A 12773-nucleotide genomic window follows, 5' to 3' on the forward strand; every position below is an offset into this window, starting at 1 on the left:
TGGTATTATTGATAATTGAAATGCCTTGTACGTGAGGTGACGAGTGCGTACTTGTGCTAATTGTTGAAAATCCGGTTTTCATTAAGTAATTACTAGTATGTTTCTTTTCCTATTTATACTACTTGCAATTTAAGCATGTTGTTAGCTTAGGAAAGCATGTCTAATTGACTTGATTGCCTTACTTGCTCAAACTGCCTTATTTGGATTACGTGAAGCATGCTAGGTTAGAAATACCTGTTTTACCTTGGTATGGAACTTGAATTGAACTATGTACTCTTCTTGTTGTTGCCATGTGTTTACTTTGGGACTACGGGACGGTATCCCGGGAGATCCCCCGGTATGTTTACTTTGGGACTATGGAACGGTATTCTGGGAGATCCCCCTGCACATTTACATTGGAACTACGGGACTGCACCAGTAGATTCCCCCTGTACTGAGTATTTATATTTGGGACTACAGATCGGTATTCTGGGAGATCCCCTCACATTGTGAGTTGGACTACGGGACGGTATCCCGGGAGATTCACTGGATATTTATATTTGGGACTACAGGACGGTATCCTGGGAGATCCCCGGTTGTTATCTTTGTGCTGAGTTGTATTTATTTATGTGTTTACTTTGCCTCTATAGTAGATGTTGTTGTCCTTTATATTATGTGTTACTTTTACTGTTGTACTTATTTATATTATTTTATTCTACACTGTTAAACCTTATATTTTATTTAACCTTAGAAGTTCCCTAACCTTCCTCGTCACTACCCGACCGAGGTTAGGCTTGGTACTTACTATGTACCGCTATGGTGTACTCATGCCCTTTCTGCGCATGTTTTTCATGTGGAGATCCAGGTACTTCAACTCAGTCCTATCACCCTTGAGGCGAGGTGACTTTCCCAAAGACTTCGAGGAATATTTGTCGAGTCCGCAGACCGAGGAGTCCCTTTCTATTCTCTCTTTAAGTATTAGCCCTTCTGTACTTACTTTTGTTAGACATTCTGGAGTTAGAAACTTGTAGACATTCAAAGGCTTGTGGTTTCCTGAGATTCTGGGTTTTGGGAAATGTTGTTAGTTTCGAGAGTTGTATTGTATATGCCGAGCGGCATCTTAAATACTTTTTCATTTGGTTATTTTGGTTTTTAATTATTTCTTCCACAATTTTTTTATTATCCGCATTTGTTAGGCTTACCTAGTCGTACAGACTAAGTGCCGTCACAACAGTTCACGGAGGGAAAAATGGGGTCGTGAAAAATAAAAGGAGTATTTTAAGAAAAATATCAAATTATAATATCGAAATCCTTTCAAGATTAATTATTCCTTAAGAGATACATATAAGATTTCATATCGAATACATCACTTTTGATGTTTGAGTTGTAACAATGTTGCAACTAATTTGTATATTATGATATATGTCATATTTTTCGTATTATTCATAGTTGAATTATAATTTATAAATATTTTAAATAGATTATTTGTAATAATTTATAAATATATTATAATTATTTTTTATTTTATACTATCTTAAAATTTTTGAAATTAGTAAAATTTAAAGATTCGTGGGACTTACGTCCCATGTCTCAGAGGTTACGCCTCGCCTCGTTAGAGGTAAAACGTCTCACCTCACGCCCCCGCCTTTTAAAACATTGGTTGGAATGAATATCTACCTTTTATCGGGTTTGCATATAATAACAGTTACCACTCCAGCATTCATATGTCTCCGCACGAGGCTTTGTATGGGTGCAGGTGCAAATCTCGTATAGGGTGGTTTGATGTTAGAGGATCTGGATTACATGGGCTAGACTCGGTTCTACGGGCCATAGAAAAAGTAAAGCTTATCCGGGAGCAACTATTGACAGCTCAGAGTCGTCGGAAGTCATATTCTGACGTGCGATAATGAGATTCAGAATTCAGGATTAATGACTGTATTCTTAAAGGTGTCACCTATGAAGGGTGTGATGAGGTTTGGAAAGGAAGGAAAACTTAGACCACGGTATATTGGGCCATATAGGATCATTCAGAGGCTGGGCCAAGTAGCTTAGGAGTTAGAATTGCCTCAGAATTGGAATCTGTCCATCTACTTTTTCACGTATCTATGTTATGAAAGTGTATTGGCGATCCTACCCGAGTGGTGCCCACGGATGATGTATATGTTGTACTTGTAATACGAGGAAGTTCTGGTTTCCATCCTAGACCGACAAATCCACAAGCTACTGAATAAGGAGGTAGCCTCCGTGAAGGTCTTATGGAGAAGCAACAATGTGGAAGAGATGACGTGGGAAACGGATGAAGAAATGAGGTCTAAATACCCCCACCTATTTCAAACTAGAGATATGGATCGAGATGGGATACCTCAGCACGGCCCTATTCAGGCTAGTAGGTCCTCAGGTAAGCTCTTGTTTTGACATTCTGAATTCATAATAGACAGCTATGTGAGGCCATGTGTGGCATGTATAGTATGTTTTCTGGCTGCGGCAGGGTGGTTTTAGTCTAGTGTACGGAGGAGACTCTGGCAAAAATTTTCCAAGGTATCTAAGAGTAAACATTCGAGGACGAATGTTTCTAAAGGGGGAAGGCTGTCACATCTCGCGTTTCTTCTACGTTAAATTTTCGTCTTCAATTAAATGACATAGACTCGGGGATGAGATTATCCTGAGGTTAGCATATTTATGCTATTTATAACAAGCGATAAGTAAGTGCCATGAAGGATAAAGGGTACATAAATTAAAGAAAATAAGTTTCGTCAAAGATTGTCAATTTGGGATAAAATATGGGCCAAGTGATAATACCCGATATTTATGGACTAGTACCATACAAGGTACCATATGACCACAATAGTATGATGCATAAAGTGTACTAAAAGTAGAATTTTAGGTAATTTGAGATAATTCTTAATTATGTGAGTAATTGGTTAATTATCGGGTAGCGGAATATTACCTAATTAATTAATTAATTATTGGATAAGATTAAAAAACCCTCCCTCACCCCATGTGGCAGCAAGCCACCACCAAACCAAATGACTCATTAGTCATGTTGGTTAGGTGGCAACTACTTAGGATAATAGCCTTGAAATTCAATAAAGGATTCATAAGCTTTACCAAATCAAAAGATTCGTTTTATCTAACATTTGAGGATATAGAAAAGAGATCTCCAAGAGACTCTCTGAAGCCACCAAAAAAATGCAACCTGAAGCCAAAAAAAATGCAAATTGAAGTTAACATAGAAGGGTACTTATCTTTAATAGATTGAGCAGAGATTCTATAATTTTAAGGGAGTACGGTGCAACCTTTTCCAAGAATATCGTACGGAGTTTTTCCTACTCTAGGCATGTTAAGGCCATCCCTTATACAACCCAAATGAAATAAACAAATGCACAACTTTCATATATTACTCTATTCGTAGAAATGCTAGAGATGTGTATATTCTTATTCTCCCATAAGTCTTATTATTATATCGTCTGTTCATGGTCTCAGAAAAATACGTATTTGATAAAGTTTACCCGAAAGGCATATTGGGTTTTATGGCATTCCGAGAAAATCTTATTAACGTATTCCTTATACATTTCATGCATTTATACATGTACATTGACCCGTGACCAGATGTTGTTATATACACATATATATGTATATTATATTTATATGTGATAAGAAAAAAAGGTTACGGCGTTATATACGCACCACCACCGGATCAGTTGGTATATGTTGATGATATTGTCTACAATAGCGGGACGATATGATGGGATGCCCTCAGAGGCTTGATGATGTTATCTACACCTATACCTATGCATGACATAACATTTATATGCATGTGCATGACACTATAAATGTTGCAGAATTTACAAAGTTATTCAGATTTACATGTGAATTTCTTTATTTTATGTTTCATCTATGTCTTTTATGTACTAATTTTCATGCCTTACAGACTCAATACATTATTATTATTGATGCCATATTTCTCAGGCTTGCGTTTCATGTCTGCAGGTGCAGGTAGGCAAGCTGACGGTCCCCCTTCTTAGGTTTCTTGATCAGCAAGTGTTGGCGTGCTCCACTTGATCCAGAGCTGTTTTTTATTTTGGTACGATATGCTTGTATACATATATGGGTATGACGTGGCTCAGTCCCATCTTTGTACAGTTGTATTTCTATTAGAGGTCTGTAGATAGTTATGTATAGTTGGATAGTATGTGGTCTTGCCGGCTTCCAATTTTGGATATGTAGTTGTCTATAACAGCCTTGTCGGCTCACCCTACGTATTCCTCACATATATGTATATATATCTTTTGGGCAGGTTTTCCTCACGCATTTTATTCTCGTAATTCAGCTAATGTTATTAATTTTTATATCTTAGTCGCATGCTTATAGGTGTTCGACAGGTAGGACTCGGGCACTCGTCGTGACCCATCGGTTTGGGTCTTGACATGCATTTGGTCATCTGTACGAGGAACTGGGGACAAAGGCAGGGATAAGAAGTTATCACAGTTGTCCAAGGCTAAAGAGAAGAAGGCTCAGGAGCTGGACCAAGTGAGGCGTATCAGAGATGAGGACAGTAGAGTATTGATGGGAGAGGCACATATTAAGAGGAGATGGCAGACTTACTTTCATAACCTTCTAAATGAAGATGGTGATAGGGATATTGTGATAGGTGAATTGGGGTATTCCAAGAGTCACCGAGACTTTAGGTAATATAGATGCATTAGGATTGTGGAGGTTTTGGGGGTTATGCGTAAGATGAGTAAGGGTAGAGCGACCGGACCAGATGAACTTTCAGTAGAATTTCGGAGGACTATGGGTAGAGTAGGTTTGGAGTGGATAACTGGGCTATTCAATATTATTTTTAGGATGAAGAGGATGCCGGATGAGTGGAGGTAGAGTACAGTGTTATCATTGTTAATAACAAAGGCAATAACAATTATAGGGGTATCAAGTGACTAAGTCATACAATGAAAGTTTGGGATAGGGTGGTGGAAGCAAGGGTAAGGAGGATTGTGTCTATATCCGATAACGAGTTTAGGTTCATGCCGGGTCGTTCAACTATGAAAAATATCCACCGTATTAGGAGGTTGGTGGAACAATACAGGTATAGGAAGAAGGATATGCACATGGTGTTTATTGACATGGAGAAAGCGTATGACAAGGTACCTAGAGAGGTTCTTTGGAGATGTCTGGAGGTGAATGGTATGTTGGTTGCTTACGTTATGGCTATTAAGGGCATGTATAATGGAGCTAAGACTCAGGTTATGACAGTGGGAGACGACTCGGAGCTTTTTCCAGTTATTATGGGGTTGCATCAAGGATCTGTGCTCAAAGCATTTTTATTTGCCCTGGTGATGGAAGCACCGACACACCATATTCAAGGGGAGTTGCCATGGTGTATGTTATTCACTGATGACATAGTTCTGATTGATGAGACGCGAGGCGGCATTAATGAGAGGTTGGAGGTTTAGAGACTGACCCTTGAGTCTAAGGGTTTCAAGTTGATCAAGACTAAGACAGAATACCTAGAGTTCAAGTTTAGTACCGAGTCGAGGGAAGCGGGTATGGACGTGAGGCTTGAATCACAGGTCATCCCCAAGAGAAGTAGTTTCAAGTACCTTGGGTTGGTTATCCAAGGGGATGGGGAGATCGATGAGGATGTCACGCACCATATAGGGGCGGGGGTAGATGAAATGGAGGTTAGTATCTGGAGTCCTCTATGTCGAAAAAGTGCCACTGATTCTCAAAGGTAAGTTCTATAGAGTGGTGGTTAGACCAGCCATGTTGGACGGGGCAGTGTGTTAGATGGTTAAGAACTCACATATCCAGAAGATGAAAGTAGCAGAAATGGGGATGTTGAGGTGGATGTGTGGGTACCCTAAGATGGATAATATTAGGAATGAAAATATTCGGCAAAAAGTGGGAGTAGCTCATATGGACGACAAGATATGGGAAGCAAGACTCAAATGGTTCGGGCACATGCAGAGGAGAAGCCTGGATGCCCCAGTTAGGAGATGTGAGCGGTTAGCTTTGGCGAGTACGAAAAAATGTAGAGGACGTACCAAGAAGTATTGGGAAGAGATGATCAGGCAGGACATGGTGAGGCTTTAGATTTCCGAGGACATGGCCCTTGATAGGAAGGTGTGGAGGTCGAGCATTAGGGTTGTAGATTAGGAGGTAGTGGATCACTTTTTTACTTTGTTCTAGGTGTGAGGCTAGTCTGATAGGGTTGTGTTCTAGACTGCTAGTAGTTATTGTTGTGTCCACACTATTCTTCCAATTTTCATAGTATCGAGCCTTACTTACGTGCTATTCTTGTCTCTTTCCATTATATTTACTGGTACTTATGATGATTTTATTATTTCTATGATTTCTGTTGATGGTACTAATATTGTATAGTTCAAAATATGTCTTTAAAATATTTTGGCCAAAATAGTATTAGGGGAGGAGCTCTCAAGTCGGCGTTTATCGAAATGGCCCAAGGAATAACGAAGTTCACAGTCGAAGAGTCAAAGAAAGTTGTATTCGAGGTGTCAACAAGAGCCGAGACGGAGGTCGAGCATCGTTGACTGAACTGTAATGGCTAGTTTTCAAGATAGGATATTAAAGAGAATATTCTAGTGGATATTCTCTACACTTGTACTGTTAGGGTTTCATAGTAACATATCCCATATAAATAGAAAAAGATACCATGATAGGGTCCATGTGACATTCATTTGTAAAGATGCACACTTTGACTTGAGAAAGAGAATCAGATCCCACTTGCTAAGATACAAACATCACCTTTTTACTAAGATTCTTGTCTATAGTTTTCCACAATATCAGGGAATAATTAAATTATTCAAGGGATTGTCTATCATTCTTCATTGTCAGAAGGAACATCCACTTATTCCATCATTTCTTGGGTGAATCATTCCTTTTGTTTACGTAAATGCCATTTATTGCTATTTATTATCATTGAATGCTATGTTATTGCTCCCGATTTCCAGAACATTTATTGCATAATACTACCATTGTTCGTCCTGATCCACGCAATTTATCACTTTTTTAAGAACTCCATCTAAGGATATTATTGTTAGATATGATTTTCACATAAATTTAATTATTTGAACCAAGATTTATATTTTTCGGTCAAATAATTTGGCGCCGTCTATGGGGATTTCTTAGTTAAATTTTTAGTTCCCTCTAGATCTACAATTAACACAGGTCACTAACGTTAAAAAAACCCAAGATCTCCTTTCTTTGTGTATACAAAACCATACATGGCAGATAACCAAGAAGAAAGGACTATAATAGCAAGTGATTTCCCAATCAACCTCATGAATGTCATCAATGAAAGCTGTGAAACAGCAGGTGAGGACACGACACTCAGTGTGTCCCCTAGGCGAGAGGGGTCATCGCACCCACTGTAGTATAACAAAACCCCGTGGTAAAGGGGCCTCCACGTTTGTAGAGGAATGGACACCCCTAACTGTGAAAAAAATCCCCGAGGCATGGCTAACTGACACACTATCTAGCGTCCTCAACAAACCCGCTCCAGGCACGACTACAAAAATTGCAAGGACATGCATGATACAACAAACAGACGAGCAGTGCAACTGACCCCTCCACCCAACATATATAACTCACAATGTTATTTGATAGTGCAGGTGACAACGCCCTCGCTGACATTCTAAAAGGATGGAAGAAATGGAGAATGAAAATAAGGCACTTTGAGACTAGATGAAAGATCACCAAAAGCGAGTTGACAAGATATCGGGCGCCTCTAAGCTACTATTGAAGAGGGATGTCGGTAGGTTCATATAGAAGCCATAAAACGATGATGCAGCCCCACATGCCATACCAAAGACCTTTAAAATGCCGCCCTACCTCAGGATATACGACGAAATGACTGATCTTAAAAACCACGTGACTCACTATGTCACTGCCATGAAAGGCAATGACTCACTAAGGAAAAGTGTCTTCCATTTTACGGAAAAAAAGTTCGGCGAAACCCTCATGGGAGGGGGGAAGGGGGCATTAACATGGTATTCACAGTTACCACCCACTCCAAGGAAACATTCGAAGAAATGGCTGATAAGTTTGTAACCGCCCATGTCAGAGCTAAGAAGATCGAGGCGAGAGTAAATGACATATTTGCTTTTAGGCAGTACTTAGGAGAGGGGCTAAGAGAATTCCTCGCCCTGTTCAACAGAGTAAGGATGACTCAGTCAAATGTATCTGAAGGGATGGCGGTCACAAGCTTTCAGAATGGGCTGAGTAGAGATGGTTCAAGAGCAACTAGAAAACTATTAAGTCGGTTCATGAAATATCCCCCAACCATTTGGGACAAAATCCGCAATGCTTATTATGCCAAGGTCCGAGCAAATGAGGATGACCTCAACGGGCCAACGCACCAACTAACCTCGATACAAGCTGATCTACGAAAGATTGAAAAGACAGTGCCAGAAAAGATCATCCAATTTCGCAACCTAACAGGGAGCAACATCAACCATATATCAGGACCGCCGTTGCGCCCTCCCCCCGCTATGAAGAAGGCCCGTCCAAACCAAGGATGGGAACTCATCGGAACGAAAGAGGTATGCATCCCTTACTATCTGCTTGCAATTTTTGTGTGTCACCTACAGAGATAGTCTAAGCTCGGGAGAAGCTCGGACCAAAGGTGAAGTGGCCGCCGAAGATGAGATCGGACCCGAACACCAAAATATTAGATGCCCTCTATGAGTTCCACATGGAACGAGGGAACATAACTGAAGGTTGCATTGCCCTCATACAAGAAGTCATAAACATGTTGCAACAAGGGCTCCAACAAGGGAAGAACTAATTTTGCAAAGAACACGAACTCCAAGGACAAAGCCGCCCTCACCAGCTCGTACCATCATTATGATTATCACGGCGGCAATGATGCCTCTACCAACAGCGTGAAGTTCACCACTATGCATGAACTCAAGCGATATGTCGCCTATGAATGGTACGATGAACTCGAAGAAAACATCATCTTTGACAAGTCGGATGTCGACGGTTTGACTTTTCCTCATAATGATGCCCTCGTTATTACTTTACAAATTTTAGATACCAATGTTAAACATATTATGGTAGATGACGAGAGAGGCATATGCATTATCCATCCCCGAGTACTAACCCAAATGAAAGTCGAAGATAAGATAGTGTCGTGCTGCATCACGCTAACTGGTTTTAACAATGCAGTTGAACAGACATCTGATAAAATTACACTCCCCTTTGTGGATGGTGGCATAACTCTAGAGACAACATTCCACATCATGTAGCAGGCCTCTGCATACAATGCCATAGTGGGATGACCATGGATCATCCCATGAAAGTTGTCCCTTCCAGCGTATACCAAGTAATTAAATTCCCAACTCTATGGGGAATATTCAGTATACACGGAGCATAACGCACATCCCAAAAATGCTACCTCATCGCCTTAGACAACACAGTCACCCAACAAATAAAGGACAAATATAAAGAGGCATAGCAATTAGCAGGGTTGAGGTCGGAGTACGATGAGACTAGGGACGATATCAAAGACCCTGACATGATCAAAGTTGCAGGATTGACCATAAAAGACCTCGACCCTATTCAATTGGATCTCAACGACCATAGCAAGAAGGCTTATATCGGTTTCAAACTTTGGGAACAAGGTAAATTCATTCAATTTTAAACAGCTAACGCAGAATTTTTTTGCTTTCAGCTATACATATATGTCGGGCATCCCAAAGGAAATTGCCATGTACAAATTAAACGTCGACCAATTCCACTCCTTAGTAAGACAGGTCAGGCAGAAATTAAACTTTGCAATTAATAATACAGTGCACGAGGATGTGGAAAAATAGTTAGAAAATGGCTCCATTAGGGAGTCTAAGTACCCCATTTGGATCTCCAACATAGTAATGGTCAAAAAGAAGAATGGTCAATGGCGGATGTGCGTGGACTTCAAAGATATGAACAAAGAATATCTGAAGGATTCGTTCTTGTTACCTCATATCGACCAACTTATCGATGCAATGGCCGGTCACAAATAATTATGTTTCTTGGATGCTTACTCGGGTTCTAACCAGACGATAATGGAAGACGAAGATCAGGAAAAGACCACATTCATTGCCCGTCAAGGAACGTATGGCTATAGGGTCATGCCATTTGTGATAAAGAGTGCGCGGGGTTACTTTTCCAAGATTAGTAACGAGGATGTTCAAAGACCGGCTCGGCAAAACCATGGAGGTTTACATAGAAGGCATGTTGGTCAAATCCAAAAGGGCAGAGGATCACATCGATCATTTGAAAGAAACTTTTGACATACTCAGATGATACGGAATGAACCTGAACTCGGAAAAATAGGCGTTTAGCTTAGCCTTGGGAAAATTATTGGGTTTTCGGGTGTCGCAGCGAGGGATCAAGGTCAACCCCGACCAAATTAAAGCTATCTAGGGGATACGAGAACTTTTAACCACCAAAAAGCAAGTCCAAATGTTGGCTGGTCGTATCGCCGCCCTATCAAGGTTCATTTTGCGGTCTCAGATAGATGCTACAAATTTTGTAGCGTACTCAAGAAGGACAACAACCTCGAATGGACTTCTGAATGCGTTCAACACCTGCGAGAACTGAAGGCATACCTATCATCATCCCCTTCTCTTGGAACCTGAACCTGGGGAGCAACTTCACATCTATCTAGCCGTATCCGAGGTAGTAGTAAGCACAGTCTTGATCCGCGAAAACAAAGGTACGCAATCTCCCATTTATTATATTAGTAAAACACTCGTCGACACCGAGATGAGGTACCCATACCTCGAAAAGTTGGCTTTGCCCTTGGTCATAGCTTCACGAATGGTTAGATAATATTTCCAGTGTCACCCCATCTCGGTCGTCACAACTTTACCTTTGAGGAGAATTTTGCATAAACTCGAGCTATCGGGAAAACTGGCCAAATGGTTCATCGAGCTGAATGAGTACGATATCACATACTAGCCATAAATGGTGATAAAGTCATAAGTACTCGCTGACTTCATGGCCGACTTCAGCGCAAAAATAATGCCTAAAGTCGAAATGGAGGCTGAGACTTCCCTCCAAACACGAGACTAATGGGTCCTATACATCGATGGTGTATCCAACACATCAGGTTCCAGAATAGGACTCGTACTCGAGGTCCCGACAGGCGAAGTGATTCGTCAATCCATAAGTTGCCCGAATATGATTAACAATAAGGCTAAGTACGAGGCCATAATTGCAGGTTTATGTTACATGTCGCATTTTCGTACGTTAAAGTTTCATCTTCAGTTAATCGACGTAGACTCGGGGAGGAGATTATCGTAAGGTTAACGTGCTTATGCTATCTATAACAAGCGATAAATAATTACCGTGAAGGATAAAGGGTAAACAAATTAAAGAAAATAAGCTTCGTTGAAGGTTGTCGATTTGGGATAAAATACAATCCGAGCCATACACCCAGTATTTATGGACTAGCCCTCCTAAATTCTCTAATGCCTATTCATGAAGATGGAAAGGCTTCATACCTTAAGTGACACTAATCTTGCTATATGGGACCACCTAGAGTTAAGAATAACATCGCAAAAAATCAAAATCATTCCCTACAATCTTAAGAAAGAATTCAGCAAGCCTTCTTACATCAAAGTAACATTCGATTATTCCTCTAATATGCATTTGCATATTATATCATATAAGCAATTCCCAAGCCTTCAACAATTCAATTAACGTGTTTTTTGTAATATTAAGGGAGTACGGTGTAATATTTCTCAAGAGAATCGACTCAGGTATGTTAAGGTTATCCTTTTTTTCCTTTTTGGCATGATCCAAGTTATACAAAAAAGAAACGAGCAAATGCACAGCTTTCATAAACGATTTTATTCATAAAAATACTAGGGGTCTCTATGTTATTGATTCCCCATGTGACATATTATTATATCTTCTGTTTATGGGCCTCAGAATAAGACGCAGTTGACACAAGTTTATCTAAAAGGAATATTGAGATTATTAACACATTTTCATGCATTTCATTGATTTATACATGCACATTGACCCATGACCAAATGGAGTTATATACGCATATTTATGTGTATATATATATATATATATATATATATGGAAAAAAGGTTACGGCGTTATATACGCACCACCACCTGATCAGTTGGTATATGTTGATGATGTTACCCATAGTGGCCGAGACTATATGATGGGATGCCCTCAGAGGCTTGATGATTTTATGTACACCTATACCTATGCATGGCAAGACATTCATATGCACGTGCATGACAAAATGTTTCAGAATTTACAAAGTTATTCAGTACACATGAATTTCTTCATTCCATGTTTCATCTATGTCTTTTATGTACTGATTTCCATGCCTTACATACTCAGTACATTATTCGTACTGATGCCCTATTGCTCGGGGCCTGCGTTTCATGCTCGCAGGTGCAGGTAGGCAAGCCGACGGTCCACCTTCTTAGGATCCTTGATCAGCGAGAGTTGGCGTGCTCCACTTGATCCGAAGCTGCTTTTGATTTTGGTACGATATATATATATATATAGGTATGACATGGCTCAGTCCCGTATTTGTATAGTTATATTTCTATTAGAGGTCTGTAGACAGTTATGTATAGTTGGATAGTATGTGGCCTTGTTGGCTTTCAATTTTGGGTATTTAGTTGTCTAAAGCAGCCTTGCTGGATCGCGCACTGTATTCCGCATGTATATGTACATATGTCTTTTGGATAGATTTCCTTCACGTATGTTATTCACGTTTACATCTTAAACGCATGCTTAAGGATGTTTGGGTCGTG

General features: G+C 40.1%; 1 protein-coding gene across 1 annotated transcript; it reads left to right on the forward strand.

The window, feature by feature from the left end:
• Positions 1-4928: 4928 nt before the first annotated feature.
• LOC138881733 (secreted RxLR effector protein 78-like) lies at positions 4929-5432 on the forward strand. Its single transcript, XM_070161983.1, has one exon. It carries the CDS (start codon positions 4929-4931, stop codon positions 5430-5432), a length of 504 nt encoding a protein of 167 aa, XP_070018084.1.
• Positions 5433-12773: the final 7341 nt, after the last annotated feature.

The sequence above is a fragment of the Nicotiana sylvestris genome, chromosome 11, assembly GCF_000393655.2.
Source record: "Nicotiana sylvestris chromosome 11, ASM39365v2, whole genome shotgun sequence".
NCBI lineage: Eukaryota > Viridiplantae > Streptophyta > Magnoliopsida > Solanales > Solanaceae > Nicotiana > Nicotiana sylvestris.

Coding starts and splice junctions, on each gene's coding strand:
- LOC138881733 (XM_070161983.1), top strand. CDS start 4,929: ATGAAAGTTTGGGATAGGGTGGTGGAAGCAAGGGTAAGGAGGATTGTG.